This window comes from Pogoniulus pusillus, chromosome 34 (genome assembly GCF_015220805.1).
Source record: "Pogoniulus pusillus isolate bPogPus1 chromosome 34, bPogPus1.pri, whole genome shotgun sequence".
Taxonomy (NCBI): Eukaryota; Metazoa; Chordata; class Aves; order Piciformes; family Lybiidae; genus Pogoniulus; species Pogoniulus pusillus.
The window spans coordinates 12,778,618-12,792,720 of record NC_087297.1 but is presented as its reverse complement, the minus strand read 5'-3'; the positions used below and the strand labels follow the sequence as shown (position 1 = coordinate 12,792,720).

General features: G+C 52.5%; 2 protein-coding genes across 13 annotated transcripts in view; one reads left to right on the top strand and one right to left on the bottom strand.

The window, feature by feature from the left end:
• Positions 1-2,061, top strand: part of ASPH (aspartate beta-hydroxylase) — an 83,226-nt gene extending 81,165 nt beyond the window's left edge. For all 11 annotated transcript variants that reach the window (XM_064170788.1, XM_064170784.1, XM_064170794.1 and 8 more), the window contains one exon: positions 1,606-2,061. In XM_064170788.1, the coding sequence (XP_064026858.1) occupies positions 1,606-1,756 (151 nt within the window). In that variant the 3' untranslated portion in view covers positions 1,757-2,061. The remainder of the gene's footprint in view (positions 1-1,605) is intronic.
• A 3,521-nt stretch (positions 2,062-5,582) lies between these two features.
• CLVS1 (clavesin 1) overlaps positions 5,583-14,103 on the bottom strand; it is a 62,830-nt gene continuing 54,309 nt past the window's right edge. For both annotated transcript variants that reach the window (XM_064170424.1, XM_064170422.1), the window contains 2 exons: positions 13,658-13,893; positions 5,583-8,199 (listed from right to left, as the gene is read on the bottom strand). In XM_064170424.1, coding sequence (XP_064026494.1) covers positions 8,112-8,199; positions 13,658-13,893 — 324 coding nt within the window. In that variant the 3' untranslated portion in view covers positions 5,583-8,111. The remainder of the gene's footprint in view (positions 8,200-13,657; positions 13,894-14,103) is intronic.

The window sequence follows — 14,103 nt, the reverse complement described above, 5'->3', positions numbered from 1 at the left end:
TGCAGCCTGGCCTGGAATGTGTTGGGTTTAGTTGCTTTTGGCAAGAGCTCTGCATTCAGAGTCAAGGTTTGCCATGAAAGCACTGACAGTGCCCCTGCAGCTGACAAAGAAGGGGTTTTGTACATCCCTCCCCTCCATTAAAGAGGAGTTGGGGGAACTCCTGTGGAAGGGAAGGGAGGGGTGCCAAGAGGAAATCCTACCTTGGACATTTTCCCTTCCTTCTGGTGGTTCAAAGGAGTGGTAAAGCAGTGGCTTCAAAGAGGAGAGCTGGCTCACAGAGGGGTGGAGGGCAGAGAGCTTTTCTGGCCTCCTGTGCAGCAGGAACAAGGAGAATTCTGTGCTTGGGTGCCTCTGTGCCACCCAGAGCGTTTGGAGGGGCAGCATCGCAACACAGCTCAGCTGCTGGCCAGGAGAAGCTGAGTCCTGCACTTACAGAAGAGTCTTTTTGCAGCTGCTGGCAGCTGGCTCAGCTCAGCTACAGCAATTGGAGGTCACTGAGCCATTGTGAAGCTTCAGCTCTGTGAAGTGTGGGGCACAGTGCACAGGAGCTGGGAGGGGAACCCTAGAAACACAGAGCAGCTTAGGTGGGGACGGACCTGGGAGATCATCCAGTTCCAACCCCCTGCCATGGGCAGGGACACTTCCCACCAGCACAGGTTGCTCAAGGACTCATTCAACCTGGTCTTGAACACCTCCAGGGAGGGTGTAGGGCACAGAATCACCCAATGTGATCACACCCCCCCAAAAAAATGCAACCCCTTAAACCTCTTCCTCTGAAGAGCAATCTTTAGACTCAGTGGCTGTGCAGTGGCAGTGTGCATGAAGAGTGTGGCCAGCAGGCCAAGGGACGTTCTTCTCCCTCTCTCTTCTCCTCAGTGAGGCCATATTTGGAGCATTGTGTCCAATTCTGGGCTGCCCAACTCAAGAGAGACAGGGAAGCACTGGGGAGAGTCCAGTGGAGGTCGTAAATGTGCTGAGGGGCCTGGAGCAGCTCTGTGAGGAGGGAAGGCTGAGAGCCCTGGGGCTGCTGAGCCTTCAGAAGAGCAGCCCCAGAGGAGATCTGAGCAATGCTCAGCAAGAGCTAAGGGGTGGGAGCCAAGAGGATGGGGCCAGACTCTTGGCAGTGGTGCCCAGGGGCAGGCCAAGGGGCAATGGGCACAAACTAGAACCCAGGAGTTACATCTGAGCAAGAGGAGAAACTTCTTTGGTGAGAGGGTGCTGGAGCCCTGGGGCAGGCTGCCCAAGGAGGTTGTGGAGTCTCCTTCTCTGCAGAGCTTCCAACCCCCCCTGGCCATTGTGCTCCTGGGCAAGCTGCTGTGGGTGCCCTGCTTTAGCAGGAAGGTTGGACTGGATGATCTGCAGAGGTTCCCTTCCAACCTCTGCCATGGTGGGATTCTGACTGTGTGAGGAGAACCAAGCCCTCAGCAGTGTGAAGTGTCCAAGAGTCTCCTTCTGTCGCGCTGTGCAGCGCAGGCTGTTCGGAGCATCCTCACACATCTCAGAGCATCTCAGAGCTGCTCCCCAGCTTGCCTGCTCCCCAGCACTTCAAATGCTCCACTAAAGCCTCTCCTTTCTGTTCTTTTTGTTTGTTTGTTTGCATTACAGGACCTGGGAGGAAGGCAAAGTTCTGATTTTTGATGACTCTTTTGAGCACGAAGTCTGGCAGGAGGCTGCAGCTTCTCGCCTGATTTTCATCGTGGACGTGTGGCACCCTGAGCTGACAGCCCAAGAGAGGAGGACTCTGCCTGCCATTTAAGGGGCTCCTCCTGATGGCTGGAGCAGAGGAGCTTTAATCCCTCTGGAGTATGCAATGGGACTCATTTCTCTGGCATGAAAAGGACCTGAGTATTGTGAGGGGTTAGAGGAGGTAAAAGGATGAAGTTCTGCAGTCACAGAGGGGCTTGGTTTAAAAAAGGAAAACAGACAAAGACAACATAGAAATGATTTTCAAAAGGAAAATAAAAGATAAAGAGGAAAGGGGAAAAAAGAGAGGGGAAAAAAAAGAAAAAAAAAAGAGAGAGAAAAAAAGAAAAAAGATTAAAAAATGAAAAAAGAAAAAAAGAGGAATAAAAAGAGGAAAAGAGAGAAAAAAGAGAGGAAAAAAAGAGAAAAGAGAAAGAAGGAAAAAAAGGGAAAAAAAAGAGAAAAAAAGTAAAAAAGAGGGAAAAAAAGGAAAAAATAAAGGAAAAAAAGAGGAAAAAAGAGGGAAAAAAAAAGAAAAAAATAGGCCAAAACCAGAAAAATAATAAAGCTGAAAATTAAAAATAGGGGAAAAGAAAAATAAGAGGAAAAGAACAAAAAAAAAGAAAAACAATAAGGAAAAGAAAAAGTAAAGGGAAAAGAAAAAATAAGAAGAGAAGAAAAAATAAGGAAAAACAGAGGGATAGAAAAAATAAGAGGAAAAGAAAAAATCAAGAGAAAAAAAGTAAATAAGAAAGGGAAAAAAGGAAAAAGAAAAAATAATCAAAGCAAAAATAGAAGAAAAGAAAAAATAAGAGGAAAAAATGAAAAGAAAAAAGTAAAGATGAAAGAATAAAAAGAGGAAAAGGGCAAAAATAAGAAAAGGAAAAATAAAGAGGAAAGAAAATAGAGGAAAAGAGAAAAATAAGAAAAGTAAAAATAGGGGAAAAGAAAAAATGAAGGGAAAAGAAAGAAGAGGAAAAGAAAAAGTAAAGAGGAAAGAAAAAAAAAGAGGTAAAGAAAAACTAAGAGGAAAAGGAAAAGAAAAAGAGGAAAAGGCCAAAAGCTGAGGAGAAGAGAGCAAAAGGAGTCCTGTTTTGGTTTGCTCTGTTTCATACTGACACAGCACTGATCCCTGTTGGATGTTTGGGGTTTGCAACCCCCAGTCCTGCCAACCAAAGAGCTCTGGGGCTGGGGCTGCAGCCTGAGGAGCAGGCAGAGGTTTGTGCTTGTGCTCAGTGCCCAGCCCCAGCCTGCCTGGCCGGGATGCTCCATCTGGGACTGCCGTGAGCTGGGTGTGAGTTGTTGGCAGAGCTCTGCACACAGCAGCGCTGCAGAGCAGGATGGAGCTGAGCTCAGCTGCCCTTGTTAGCAGCCATGGGCCGTGTGAAGGGATCTTCTGTCTCCTCTACTGCTTTTCTACCTGAGTAACTCTATTTTTCTAGCCTGATTCTGAACAAATCTTCAGCCAAGCACTGTTTTTTCAAGGGCAGTAGATCTGCAAGTGCATCTCTGGCTGTCAGCAGAAGGAAAACACTACAACTGGACACATTTCAGCCCTGCCAATGTGGCCTTGTCTCTCTTTGCCTTCCTGGAGCTGCAGACAGGACCTCACACAGAACCTTTAGTGGAGCTTTGTTCTGAACCAAACCAGTTCTCATGGTGAGCAGGCAACCTTCAGCTTGGTGATGTGATTTTGGGAGCTGCTGTAGGCTCAGATCCTCAGCTGCTCGGCAGCTCTCGGGGTCATGCAGTGGGCTGCTGCTTCTGTCCTTACAGAAACCTGTGACAGCTGTTTTCCAGCCCCAGATGGGCTGGGGCATCCCCTGCCAGGGGCTGCTTCCAGGCGGCCAGTGGGTGGCCATCCAGCAGAGGAAACACGCCTGAAGAGTTCCTTGTGCCTTGGGCAGAAGGCTGAGGTCTGGTTTGGTCTCCTGCCAGAATGCAGAGTGAAAAGCTTCAGGTTATTAAAGCTGCATTGGCTTCTGCTGCCAGCTGCCTGTGGGGTGCTGGGAGGGACCCTTTAATTCACCTCATGGTGTTTCTCTCATCTTGAAAGGTGTGACACAGGCTGCAGTGGTCCTGGCCCAGCACTGCTTGCAGTGTGCTCTGCCCTTGCCCTACAGAATGGACTTTGTTCTCAGGAAACAAAAGCTGGTTGGATGTGAAGCTATTGGCTGTGCTCTGGGGGGAGTGGGGTGGGTGTAAAGGGTAATGCAAGGTGCAGGACCCCCACTCTTACCTTCTAAGAACACTAACAAGAGGGGCTGAGGTTACAGTGTTGATGTTTGGCAGTTGTCTACTTGCCTCAGGGCTCCCCAGGAGCAGCAGCACTACTAGGGGCTGTGAGGGGCAAACACTAAGCCAGGAGAGGTAAAGGTTATGCAGCCTCCACAGCTTTGGCTTCATCCCTGCCCCTTCCCTGTTCAAGGCCAGGTTGGATGTGGCCTTGAGCAACCTGCTCTAGTGCCCGACTAGATGAGCTTTAAGGTCCCTTCCAGCCCAACCCATTCTGTGATTGATCATCCAGAAGGCTCTGAGAGGTCACTTTCTTTGCTTAGTGCTCAGTGGGCTTGTGCTGCACAGCCTCAGAGCCTGCATCATGGCACCAAAGTGTGGTGACCAGAATGCCAGGTGTGCTGGAGTGGCACCAAAGTGTGGTGACCAGAATGCCAGGTGTGCTGGAATGGCACTAAAATGTGGTGACCAGAATGCCAGGTGTGCTGGAGTGGCACCAAAGTGTGGTGACCAGAATGCCAGGTGTGCTGGAGTGGCACCAAAGTGTCTTGACCAGAATGCCAGGTGTGCTGGAGTGGCACCAAAGTGTGGTGACCAGAATGCCAGGTGTGCTGGAATGGCACCAAAATGTGGTGACCAGAATGCCAGGTGTGCTGGAGCAAAAGCCAGGCAAGAGCTTTGTGTTCCCAGCAGCTGAATGCTTGCAGAGTTTGTGTTTCAGGAGGCCATTAGATCTGGCTATGCCCCGTGGCAGGTGGTGGTTGCACCACCAGGCAGCCTAACCACTTTCTGGAGCTGTGCACTTTAATTTCCCTTCTCTTTTTTGGAGTTAAACTGCTCAGCCCTCTCTGACCAAGAGGGACTTTTGACAGCCAGCATAATTGAGGCTTGAATGTGTTGCCTGCATCAAAAATGACACTGAGCCTAGAGACAGGGCACAGAACAATTTCTTCCCCAGAAGGGTTGTCAAGGCCTGGCCCAGGCTGCCCAGGGCAGTGGTGGAGTCCCCATCCCTGCAGGGGTTTCAGAGCTGTGGAGGTGAGGTGCTGAGGGCTATGGTTTAGTGGTGACCTGGCAGTGGTCTTGGTGATTCTGGCAGGTCTTTTCCAACCAAAACCTGGCAGTGCTGGGTTAAGGGTTGGACTTGATCTGAAAGGTCTCTTCCAACCAGAACCATTCTATGCTCCTGCAAGCTTCTGCTTCATTCTCTGAGTCCTGTGCTGCCTTGCTGGGACCGTTCAGTGCCTTCAGGACTGGCTCTGTGCCATGGGGGCCGGGCACATGTCAGTGACTTGGTGCTGCAGGACGTCAGTCTGGGTGAGGCTGCTCTGCACAAACCCCAGTGCAGTGCCTGGGACCTGGCACGGTGTCCTCTCTGCCCTGTGCAGGCATCAAATCTTGTAGATGAAGACAGGATTTTGTTAGTCCACCTGCTGGGGCTGCCTGTGTCCATGTGAACAATCTCACCACTCCTGTGTGCTTGTGAGCTCAGAGGGGGTCCCAGAGGCAGGGGCAGAGCTCCTGTGCCCATTCTCGCCTCGTTTGCGTTGCTGCCTGTGCTGGGTTGCTGCCAACTGCTCGTTCCAGCAAGCTGTCAGCCTGTGGCAGTGGGCTGGGGACTGAAGGAGTGCTGTGTGAGGAAATAAAGTCACTGCCCATGCAGCTTGGTAACCAGTTTGCTTTTATTCCACTGTAATGAAGGGATGGGACTCTCTTTGCAGCTGGAGCAAACAGAGAGGTGGCAAACTGATCTTTGGCATTTCACTTCTTCTGCCCCTTCTCCTTTCTTTCTGGGAGAAGCTTGGACTCAGGAGTTAGCTTCCAGTTTTCCTTCTTCATGGCCTGCCTCTGCAATCCACATACCCTGCTGGCTACACCTCCCCCTGCCTGCAGGAGGCAAGGAGGGGGGAAATGGCTGTGCACAGCTTTGCTTTGCTGTTGGGACCTGCATGAAACCTTCTGGACTGAGCCATTACTCACTGCTGCATGTGTCCAGTGGGTCTCCCTTGCACCCCTCCCACTTCACACACACAGGCACCTAACAGGCTCCTGGGTTGCCTGTGGGGGGGGGGGGCAAAAAGGCATCATCAAAAGGAAATACTTACAATTCAAACCAGGAGCTTCTGCTGCCTTGCACAGCTCCTTCCACTTAGTTTGAGCAGGGCTTTGAAAAGTTAGGGCTGTTTTTTGCTGGAGGCTGAAGTGTGGCCCTGGGTGAGCAGCATGGATGGGGTGGTCACAAGGTGTGGTGGTGAATGGCATCATCCTGGCACTGAGTCCTTGTTTGATTTGCCTCCATCTCTCTTCTCATCTTTTTTTTTTTTAATGCACTTTTTAAATGCAGTTTAATGCTCTTTTTTTTAAGACTCCTGGCACTGAGTCTTCTGTGAGACTTTGGGCACTCTCTGGGTGCTGCTGGTTCTGCCCTCCCTGAGCCAGAGCTGCTTTTTCAGCTGCTTTTCTTTAGAATCATAGAATCAACCAGGTTGGAAGAGACCTCCAAGATCATTCCCCAACCTTAATGGCTTAATGGGACTGCAGGCTCCAGGTGAGCAGTTGGGCTTGGTCATTGGATTGCTTCAGCTGGCAAAGACCTCTAGGATCTGCTCCTGCTCTGGTAGTGAGTCCTGCACCTCGGGAAGAATAATAAACTGCACCAGGAGAGGTTGGGAAGTGATCTGCTGGAAAGCAGCCCTGTGCAGGGGGAGCTGGCAGAGCTGGCAGATAACATCCATGGCACAGCAATGTGCCCTGGGGGCCAAGAGGGCCAATGGGATCCTGGGGTGCATTAAGCAGAGTGTGTCCAGCAGATGCAGGGAGGTTCTCCTCCCCCTCTACTCTGTCCTGGTGAGACCTCAGCTTGAGCACTGCCTTCAGTTTTGGGCTCCCCAGTTGAAGAGGGACAGGGATCTGCTGGAGAGGGTCCAAGAGAGGGTACAAGGATGATTAGGGGAGCAGAGCACTGCCTGATGAGGAGAGGCTGAGGGACCTGGGGCTGCTTGGTCTGGAGAAGACTGAGAGGGGATTGAATCAATGTTTATAAATATTTGGGGGTCAGTAGGGGGAAAATAGGCTCTGCTCACTGCTCCCTGGGATAGGACAAGCAGCAGTGGATGGAAGCTGCAGCACAGGAGGTTCCAGCTCAACACAAGGGGCAACTTCTTGCCTGGAAGGGTCCCAGAGCCCTGGCACAGGCTGCCCAGAGAGGTTGTGGAATCTCCTTCTGTGGAGCCTTTCCAGGCCTGTCTGGATGTGTTCCTGTGTGCCCTGAGCTAGATTATATGGTCCTGCTGTGGCAGGGGGGGTTGGACTCAATGATCTCTTTGGGTTCCTTCCCACCCCTGACATCTGTGATCCTGTGATCTCCTGTAGTGACAGGACAAGGAGGAATGGGTTTAAACTGGCAGAGGGGAGATTCAAACTAGATGATGTTAGGAAAGGGTTCTTTACAGTGAGGGTGGTGAGACACTGGCACAGATTGAGAGTGGTGAGACACTGGCACAGGTTGCCCAGGGAGGTGTTTAAGGCCAGGTTGGATGAGGCCTTGAATGACCTGTTCTAGTGGGAGATGTCCCTGCCTATGACAGGGGCTTGGAACTGGCTGAGCTTCCTTCCAACCTAAACCATTCTATGATCTCTGGAGGTCCCTTCTAACCTCTACATGTCTGTGATTGTGTGATCAAGTCCAGCTGCTGACCTAAGTCCACCATGGCCATTAATCCATGTCCCAAAGTGCCATGTCCACACACTTGTTGAACAGGGATGTCCTCAAAGATCTCTTCCAGCCCTGTCAGTTCTATGGTTGTAGCTTTTGCTTCTCTAGAACTCAGCATCCTCCCTCCCATCCTGAAGCTGGAGGCTGCAGCAGCACTGGTGCCACGCTCTGGTTTCTTTAAGCAGAGAATGCAGTCCCATCATTTCCAACATTTTAATGTCCTAAATCCAAAGGGAAAAAAAGCAGAGAGAAGGAGGAAACAAATTCCTTGTGGATGGCTCAGAGTCCTGTTTCAGTAGAGGTGTCTCAGTTTTCCTTCTCTGGCTGCAGGGGCAGAGGGCTGGTGACAGCTGTGGCTTGGGCAGGGGACACGAAGGGCTTGTTCTCGAGTGAAATGTGTGTGGGGTGTGCTCAGTGGGGTTCTGGGAGGGTGGAAGTCTGTTACTGGATCTGCTGTGTGTGCTGGGCAGGTGGGAGCTCAGTCCAGAGCCAGCAGTGGTTGGGTGTTCTCGTTTTCCCCTTGGTCCTCGTGTTTCAGCGTGCCAGCTTCCACCACCGACTGGGACCTGCGAGCAGGAGGAGAGAGAACCATGGAACCATAGGAGTGTGGTGCTTGGAGAAGGCCTCTAGGACCACAGAGTCTAACCCTCAACCCAACACCCCCATGGCCATTAAATGCTGTTCCACAGTGCCATGGCCACATCTTTCTTGGGCGCCTCCAGGGATGGGAACTCCACCACGTCCCTGGGCAGCCTCTGCCAAGCCCTCACCAGTCTTGCAGCAAAGAAGTTTTTCTTCATCTCCAACCTAACCCTCCCCTGGCACAATTTCAGGCCATTTCCCCTCCCTCTATCACCTGATCCTAGAGAGAAGAGACCAACCCCCACCTGGCTCCAACCTCCTGTCAGGGAGTTCTGTAGAGAAATGAGGCTGCCCTCAGCCTTTTTCCCTCCAGGCTCCAGCTGCTCCTCCCCAGCCCTATTCTCCAGACCTTTCAGCTTTCTTGCCCTTCTCTGGACCCACTCCAGCCCTTCAATGTCCTTCTTGCAGTGAGAGGTCCAAAACTGAGCCCAGTGTTGAAAGTGCAGCCTCAGCAGTGGCCAGCACAGGGGCAGGATCAGTGCCCTGCTGCTGCTGGAAAAGAAAGGAATTCTCAGCCTCACTTCTGAAGCAGAGGTCCCCTCTGCACGTGCTCCATTTCAAGCATCAATCAATCCCCCCCGTGGTTGTTTTACTGTTCAAGCCAGAACATTTGGAAGCCTGGAAAATCAACATTCTCCAGCTGTTTCTCCAGCAGGACAGCCACACATTCCCAACGACAGCACTGCAGAGCTATGAAGGTCAATAGCCCAGAGAGCAGAAGGCTCTGTGTGTGGTCACTTCACTGCAGCTACTTCCAGAGCAGCCAAAAACCACCCTGAAAAGCCTGGGTGCAGGTCTTCTAACTGCTGATTTCAGAAGCCTCTCGAGCTGGAGCGAAGCAGCTCCCAGGAGCTGATGTCTGCTGGGTATCAGGTTTGTTTCTCATCACCTCATCATGAGGGTTGGAAGGGACTGGGTGAGGCCTTGAGCAGCCTGAGCTAGTGGGAGTTGTCCCTGCCCATGGCAAGGGGGCTGGAAACGTCTTTAAGGTCTCTTCCACCCCAAACCATTGCTATGAAACTGAATTCTTACACCAGTTCCAAAATGTCACAGCAGTGATCAGGTTCCCTGTCTGTACCTCAGAAGAGATGGTGAGGTGTCTTCTGCCATCCCTGCTCCCTGGATTATCAGATGGATGCAGCCAAGCCCTTGGATTGAACTCACTTTGCTCTTCCTGTGTTCCTGCTGGGCTGAATGGGTGGGCAGAGGCCAATGGGATGAGACTGAACAAGGCCAAGTGCAGGGTTCTGCACTTTGGCCACAACAACCCCAAGCAGCACTACAGGCTGGGGCCAGAGTGGCTCAGAGCAGCCAGGCAGAGAGGGAGCTGGGGGTGCTGGCAGAGAGGAGCTGAAGAGGAGGCAGCAGTGCCCAGGTGGGCAGCAGAGCCAGTGGCAACCTGGGCTGGCTGAGGAGCAGTGTGGGCAGCAGGACAAGGGAGGTTCTTGTGCCCCTGTGCTCAGCACTGCTCAGGCCACCCCTGGAGTGCTGTGTCCAGTTCTGGGCTCCTCCATTGCAGAGAGATGCTGCAGTACTGGAAGGTGTCCACAGGAGGGCGACAAAGGTGTTGAGGGGCCTGGAGCAGAGCCCTGTGAGGAGAGGCTGAGGGAGCTGGGGGGGTGCAGCCTGCAGCAGAGGAGGCTCAGGGCAGAGCTCATTGCTGCCTGCAGCTGCCTGCAGGGAGGCTGTAGCCAGGTGGGGTTGGGCTCTGCTGCCAGGCAGCCAACAGCAGCAGAAGGGGACACAGCCTGAAGCTGTGCCAGGGCAGGTCTAGGCTGGATGTTGTTAGGAAGTTGTTGGCAGAGAGATCGATTTGCATTGGAATTTTTTCCTCATGTCCAACCTGAACCTCCTGTGTTAAGGATGTCTGAGGCTAAGGAGACAAAGAGGGGAGATGTATAAAGACAGGTAGATGCTGGTAGAAGTCTGTAGACCTTTTCACAGCCTTTTAGCTCTGAATCTGCTCTAATCAGCCTAGCAAAGCCCCAAATCCTACTTCCTAAGCCTTGGCTTTTACCTCTAGTTAGGCTAAAATGCAATTTCAGGGGGAGAAGAATCAAAGCAAACACTCTGAGCAGAGAATCTGCTGAGGCAGTGAACTTTTCACCTCTAACAGCTAGCGATGACCAGGAGGTAGAAGGTCAGATGGTTCACTTACCCACTGAGTAACCAAATTAGGCTAAAAGTTAGACCCTGCCTGCCCAGAGGCAAGATGACAAATTGGATTGTTCCCCTCGCCCTATTTGTGCTAATGCACTTCACTATTAGTGAGCAGATGACAAAGGAAGGCTTTGCCTCCAGGCAGGGGGTTCTGGCTCTGAACTCATTTCCAAGCTGAGGTTCTCCCCTGAGGACACAGTGAGATTCTCCCTTCTTTGCAACCCAGGACCTGGCCTGCAGCCAAGGTTTACCTGAGAACAGCTCTGAACACTTCAGAGGGTTAAAACCTGCAGGTTTCTCTCTAGAAAGCCACATAAATGGCACACTCTCAGCAGCTCATTAGTAATAATAATAATGGAATAGTTAATTAGCATCTTCCAAAATCATCATGAAGGCAAATGGTGTCCTGGGGTGCAGTAAGGAGAGTGTGGCCATTTGCCATTGGAATGGGCTGCCCAGGGAGGTGGTGGAGTCGCTGTCCCTGGAGGTGTTGAAGCCAAGCCTGAATGAGGCACTTAGTGCCATGGTCTGGTTGGTTGGCCAGGGCTGGGTGCTAGGTTGGGCTGGATGAGCTTGGAGCTCTCTTCCAACCTGCTTGATTCTATGATTCTGTGATTCTCCCTCTCTACTCTGCCCTGGTGAGGTCATGTCTGGAATACTGGGTCCAGTTCTGAGCTCCCTCATTCCAAGAGAGACAGAGAACTGCTGGAGAGAGTCCAGTGGAAGCTACAAAGATGCTGAGGGGCCTGGAGCAGCTCTGTGAGTAGCAAAGGCTGAGAGCTTTGGGGCTGTTGAGCCTGGAGAAGAGCAACCCCAGAGGGGATCTGAGCAATGCTCAGCAAGAGCTAATGGGTGGAGGTCATGAGACTGCCCAGAGAGGTTGTGGAGTCTCCTTCTATGGAGAGACTCCAAACCTGCCTGGCCGTTGTGATCCTGGGCAAGCTGCAGTGGGTGCCCTGCTTTAGCAGGAGGCTTGCACTGGATGATCTCCAGAGCTCCCTTCCTGCCCTACCACTCAACGATTCTGATTCCATTGCTACTGTTTAAAATAAACAGGAATATTACAATCAGTTCTCTGGGCCAGGCTCTGTGAGCCACAGCTCTCTTCATGCCATGACTGCAACCCTCCAAAGGCTGACAGGGTCACAGCCTTGTGTCCTGGTGGCCCTGTGAGTGGGGAGGCTCCTGCCTCGGCTGCCCGTGCGAGGCTTCACTTGGCAGCTGCAGCAGCTGGCAGCCCCCTGCCCTGGCAGCGAGCTGGGCCTCCAGGATGCCTTTTTCCTTTGCCTTTGAAGATGAAAGGCTTTTGAAATTAATTGCATGACATTATGGCTCATCTGCCTTGTCAGCTCTGATCCTGCTGTGACACAGTGGTGGCTGCTGCCTGTCACAGGCAGCGACGCTGAGTCTCTGAGCGCTGCGCTCAGCCAGGGTCTGCTGGGACAGTGTCTGGAGGCTGAGGGGAGTGCAGAGGTCTTGCAGGGCAACCAGCCCCACCAGCAGCTGCAGGTGCTGTTGGCTCTGCCATCGCCACCCACACACCAGTGTTAAGTACCAAACCATCCTCACTCATCCACTGCAAGGTTGCTGGGGGTGATAACCTCAGCATCACTCTCTACAGCTCCTCAGAAGGAGGTTGGAGCCAGGTGGAGGTTGGGCTCTTCTGCCAAGGAACAAGTGATAGGGCAAGAGGAAATGGCTTCAAGCTGCACTAGAGGACATGAGAAACAATTTCTTTCCCAGAAGGGTTGTCAAGCCCTGACCCAGGCTGCCCAGGGCAGTGGTGGAGTCTCCACACCTGCAGGGGTTTCAAAGCTGTGTAGATGTGGTGCTGAGGGAAGTGATGCAGTGGTGGAGTCCCCATGCCTGGAGGGGTTTCCAAGCTGTGTAGATGTGGTGCTGAGGGAAATGGTGCAGTGATGGAGACCTCATCCCTGGAGGGGTTTCCAATCTGTGCAGATGTGATGCTGAGGGCCATGGTTCAGTGGTGACCTGGTAGTGCTGGGGTAAGGGCTGGACTTGGTGATCCTAAAGGTCTCTTCCAAGCAAAGCAGCTCTATGATTCTGTCATCCCAAGAGGTGTAATTTCGTTCACTCAGAGCTCAGACAGGAGCAGCTCTGCTGCCCTGGGAGGAGCAGGGGGAGCAGAGGCAGCAGGAGCAGACCACGCTCCTTTCCCTTTAGAGGGCAGTGCTGCTCGGCGCTCAGCAGCCGCATTTGCCAGCAGTAAACCCTTGCTGCTAACAACCCAGGTCAGCAGCAGCAAAGCAGCAGCAGCAGCGAGTCACAGGGACCAGCAGTGAGGTGGTGCTGCTGGCCACACTGTGCCGTGCAGAAGGGCACAAGCACCTCACCCGGAGATGCCTTCTGGAGTGCTCATTAATCTCCCCTTGTTTTCCTGCACACTAATCAGATGAGTAATCACAGAGAGGCTGTCTCACAGAGCTGCTTTTCCTCACAGAAAGGTTTGGGTTGGACCTTAAAGATCATCCAGTCCAGCAGGGACACCTCCCACCAGACCAGGTTGCTTTGAATCTCATCCAATCTGGTCTTAAACACCTCCAGGGAGGGGACATCCACAGCTTCTCTGAGCCACATGTTCCAGTGTCTCAGCACCTCAATAGAATCAGAATGTAAAGGACTTGAAGGGACCTCCAAAGCTCAGCCAGTCCAAGCCCCCTGCCAGAGCAGGATCTCCTAGAGCAGACCACACAGGAACACATCCAGGCAGGGTTTGAGTATCCACAGAGAGGGAGACTCCACAACCCCCCTGGGCAGCCTGTGCCAGGGCTCTGTCACCCTCACAGGGAAAAAAAATCCTCCTCATGTGCACAGGAAACTTCCCCTGCCTCAGCTTCCACCACTGCCCCTTGTGCTGGCACTGGGCATCACCCAGCAGAGCCTGGCTCCAGCCTCCTGCCACTCACCTGCACACATTGATAACCACTGTTGAGGTCATAGGAAAGAGGTTCTTGTTACTATCCAACCTAAATCTACCCTGCTCTGGTTTAAGCCCCTCCTTGTCCTACCACCACCAGGCACCAAAAAGGCTCTCTCCATTCCCTCTCCTTTCTCCCACCACCCCAGAAGGGTGAAGTGCTCCTTACCATCACCATCTACCACTCGCCAGCCTCCCCCAGAGCCGGCTGAGCTCTTGCTGCTGGATTTATTCCAAGCCTGTTTGGGGAGGGCAGAAGAGAGGCTTCCTGAGGCAGCACTGACCTTTTCATGGGCTTGGGGGAGGCCTCCCTCTCCAGGTTGGAGGCGGCGTGCTTGACGTGCATGGCGTTGTAGGAGGTGTGGGTGTACTCGTTCTCGTCGCTGTAGTCGGGACCCAGCAACGTCCTGGCCCATGTCCCCATGTCGTAGGGAGGGAGAGTCCCCCCAAATTCAGAGGGCAGGCATTCGGGGTGTATTAGCTGGTGAAGGCTGTTCAGGTTGTTGCCATGAAGGAAGATCTTGGACAAAGAGAGAGGAAGCTCAAAGTCATGATGGATTCCATCCCTCATTAAGCGTGACCACAACAGCGCTAACAAGGCACGGAGCCTCCTTAGCTGATGCTGCAGCTTCAGGTGGTCTGGCTAGGGCTGGGGGATAGGTTGGACTGGATGATCTTGGGGGTCTCTTCCAACCTGTTTCGTTCTATGATTCTATGATTCTAAGCTGTG